The following is a 3,073-nucleotide window of genomic DNA, read 5'->3' as shown; positions in this document are numbered from 1 at the left end:
TGTCCTTTTGTATCAATTTCTAAAAATTTGCACAGTCATCATGGCCTTCAACAGCCGCGAGGTCACTGTTTTCGTTTCATGAAAATTGAGCGCAGTGCATGTAAAGCTAGACACCTTCATCCGGTTATATGCAAGTATACATGATTGTTCCCGAACCAAACAACAGAGCACTCCCCATGGTGCTGAAAGTTTTCACGAGTTGACACATCGCTTGACGGAAGGCCCTCGCATGTTGTCCACTGCAGAAGGGTTTGGATTTGGTTTAGTTGGTAGAACATGTTTAAGGGTTAAAAGCCCTAAAAACGACGGACGAGTAGGAGAGACACACACCACAGAGCGCTTTCTGTGGTGTGTGTCACTCCTGCTCGTCCGTCATTTTTAGCGCTTTTAACCCCTAAACATGTCCACTGGAGTTTTGTTAAAGAAATCATTTAACCCATTAATGCCCCATGTTGCATATCTGCAACACAGACTTCAACTGCTCAAGAAAAATACATCGGGCCCATTTTGTGACAAAAAGTTGTCAGTGCTCTTCTCAGTGGGCATTTCTCAATCCAAGGAGTTCAGATTTTCACCACTAGGGGCAGCGCTGTGCTCGCAGGAATCGTTTGAAAATGGCGTCCTCCACGCCGTGCGGGAGTTCTCAAAACCAGGTATGTTTACATTTCCACAAAGAACCTAAAACTGAAAATAGGAGCTCTATATTACCGGAGGAGCCTCTAGGAATGTCCTTCGCGTGAATCGCATGCAGAATCTCGCATTTCATACATTATATGAAGCTGGATATTTTTTATTCCTGGCATGTTGCAAATGTGCAACAGTGGGCAGTGAATGTCACTTCACACGGTTGTTGCATATATGCAACATTCGCTTTTTTTTCAATTTTCGCTACAATTTTGTTGTTCGGTTAGGTAATACCTTTCAGCTGTCATTTCGGGATGTTGTTTCACTCTTGGTAATTTGTTCTTATCCCATCTACAGGCCGTCATTGCACCTTCAGCCTTCTATGGTGTGCCAAGGACAAGACCAAAGCGGTTCCTTGGAAATGACAACCTGCTGGACAACATCGATTGCAACGAGAGTGATCTCTCGGGTGAAAGCAGCAGCGAAGAATGCGAAGCAATCACTGAAGATAGCAGCGATGAAGACGTCGAGAGCACTGACGCTAATGTTGAGACAGGAGTTGCTAAGGGGGACCTGAAAGGAGCCTATGCGAACAAACGCTACACATGGAAAAAATGTGCGTTTGACCAAGCTGGCACAGACTTTGAAAATGACTTCCCTCTGCCTCCTGCTGAACCCCTGTCAGCGAAGCAGCTTTTTGACCTGTTTGTTTCGAGGAGCATGCTGGGACACGTTGTCGAAGAAACCAACAACTACTATATGCAGAAGCACGGAACACCCCTAAACATGACAGTCGAAGAGCTCACCTCGGTTCTAGGAATGTTTTTTCGCATGGGACTTGTGGATATGCACAATGTACGTGCCTACTGGGAACATGGAAGCCGCTATGAGCTGGTTGCACAGGTGATGTCGCGCAATCGATTTGAGAAGATTGCTGGTCACTTGCATTTTGCTGACAACGACGGTGCAACAGACGAAGTGAAACAAGACAAATGCTGGAAGCTGCGACCATGGCTGTCAGCACTGCGGGGAAACATGCTGAAAATACCTCAGGAATGCAAGTCATCCGTCGACGAAATTTTGATTCCTTTTCGTGGAAGGTCGCAAATTCGTCAGTACCTTCCAAACAAGCCGAAGTGCAAGTGGGGCCTCAAGCTCTGGGCTCGTGCTGGCGAGTCTGGACTTTGTTACGACTTTGACATCTACCAGGCATGCAGCAAGGGAGCCTACGGAGACCAAGAAGGATATCAGTTAGGCCTTGGTGCGGGAGTGGTGCTTCAGTTGTGTTCAAGTCTCCCTGAACGGGACAACAATCTCATCGTTGCTGACAACTTTTTCACGGGACCACACTTAGTTTGCGAGCTAACGCGGAGGGGTATCTCGTACATTGGAACTGTGAGAGAGAACAGACTGCAGTCGTGCAAACTAATGGATGAGAAGGCAATGAAGATGCAAGGTCGTGGCACGTGTGATTCATGTGTCGCATCATGTGGTGACAGAAGCATGATAGCTGTAAAGTGGTTCGACAACAGACCGGTCACACTTCTTTCTAACTGCACTGGTGTGGAACCGGTCACCTCTGTAGAGAGATGGGACAAGAAAGAGAAGTCTCGCATCTCAGTTGAATGTCCAGCAATTGTACCCGAGTACAACAGATCGATGGGTGGTGTTGACCTACTAGACAAGATGTGCTACAGCTACAGGTTTTCCATACGCTCGAAGCGGTGGTACATGTACATATTTTGGCACACCGTCAAAATTGCTGCTGTGAATGCGTGGTTTCTGCACAAGCGTCACTCACTGCAGCAAAGGGAATCTTCCAAGCCTCTGCGAGAATTTCTTGCGGACCTTGCCACGAGCTTGGTTTTGTACAGGAAGCGTCCGCCTGGCCGCCTTTCTCGAGAGAATCTTCCCTTGGTGAAGCGGGCGTCACCACAAGTTCCACGCGACGTAAGAGGCGATGGTAGCCATCATTGGCCCATTTGGATGGACCGCCGCAACAGATGCAAGTTGTGCACAGGAGGCTACAGCTACGTCGCTTGCTCAAAGTGCAATGTTCACTTGTGCATAAACAAAGACCGGAATTGTTTCGTCGATTTCCATCGGGGTTAGGTAACTTATCCATGCTAGGAAGCACGTCTTTCTATGTTTTGTTCATCACTGCTGTGCCTTGTTTGATAAAATAAACTTCTTATATATGGCTAATATTTTGAGATATTCACTTACTGCCCAGTGTTGCAGATATGCAACAAGCTATAGTAGACAATTCGTAGCACTTATGAAATTTTTTTTGGCCCCTGTGTCTATATTTATGTTCAGTGACCCTGTATTCAATATATTTTTCAAATACTCTCACTATTTTTTGCACTGGGAAGCAATGGGTTAACATGCTGGGACACTTATTTTATTCCCAAAGTAGAAAGCAGGTTCTAACGCCGAAGCCAACGCA

The 3,073-nt window shown here is 46.5% G+C and overlaps 1 protein-coding gene across 1 annotated transcript; it reads left to right on the top strand.

Annotated features, from left to right (window-relative positions):
* The first annotated feature begins 441 nt into the window (after positions 1 to 441).
* Positions 442 to 2,829, top strand: LOC115309896 (piggyBac transposable element-derived protein 3). The gene is made up of 2 exons (XM_029968147.4): positions 442 to 653; positions 982 to 2,829. The coding sequence occupies exons 1-2, from the start codon at positions 615 to 617 to the stop codon at positions 2,734 to 2,736; spliced, it is 1,794 nt and encodes a 597-aa protein (XP_029824007.1). The 5' UTR covers positions 442 to 614; the 3' UTR covers positions 2,737 to 2,829.
* The last annotated feature ends 244 nt before the right edge of the window (positions 2,830 to 3,073 follow it).

This window comes from Ixodes scapularis, unplaced genomic scaffold, assembly GCF_016920785.2.
Source record: "Ixodes scapularis isolate PalLabHiFi unplaced genomic scaffold, ASM1692078v2 PGA_scaffold10__122_contigs__length_95168666, whole genome shotgun sequence".
NCBI classification, from domain to species: Eukaryota; Metazoa; Arthropoda; class Arachnida; order Ixodida; family Ixodidae; genus Ixodes; species Ixodes scapularis.
Note: the sequence above shows the minus strand (reverse complement) of the source record. Positions and strands in the feature narration are given on the sequence as shown.

What these genes read in the sequence shown, in the direction of transcription:
- LOC115309896 (XM_029968147.4), top strand. Translation starts at nt 615, where the DNA reads ATGGCGTCCTCCACGCCGTGCGGGAGTTCTCAAAACCAG. An exon ending in GCGGGAGTTCTCAAAACCAG is followed by an intron (nt 654 to 981) that starts GTATGTTTACAT and finishes TCCCATCTACAG; the next exon opens with GCCGTCATTGCACCTTCAGC.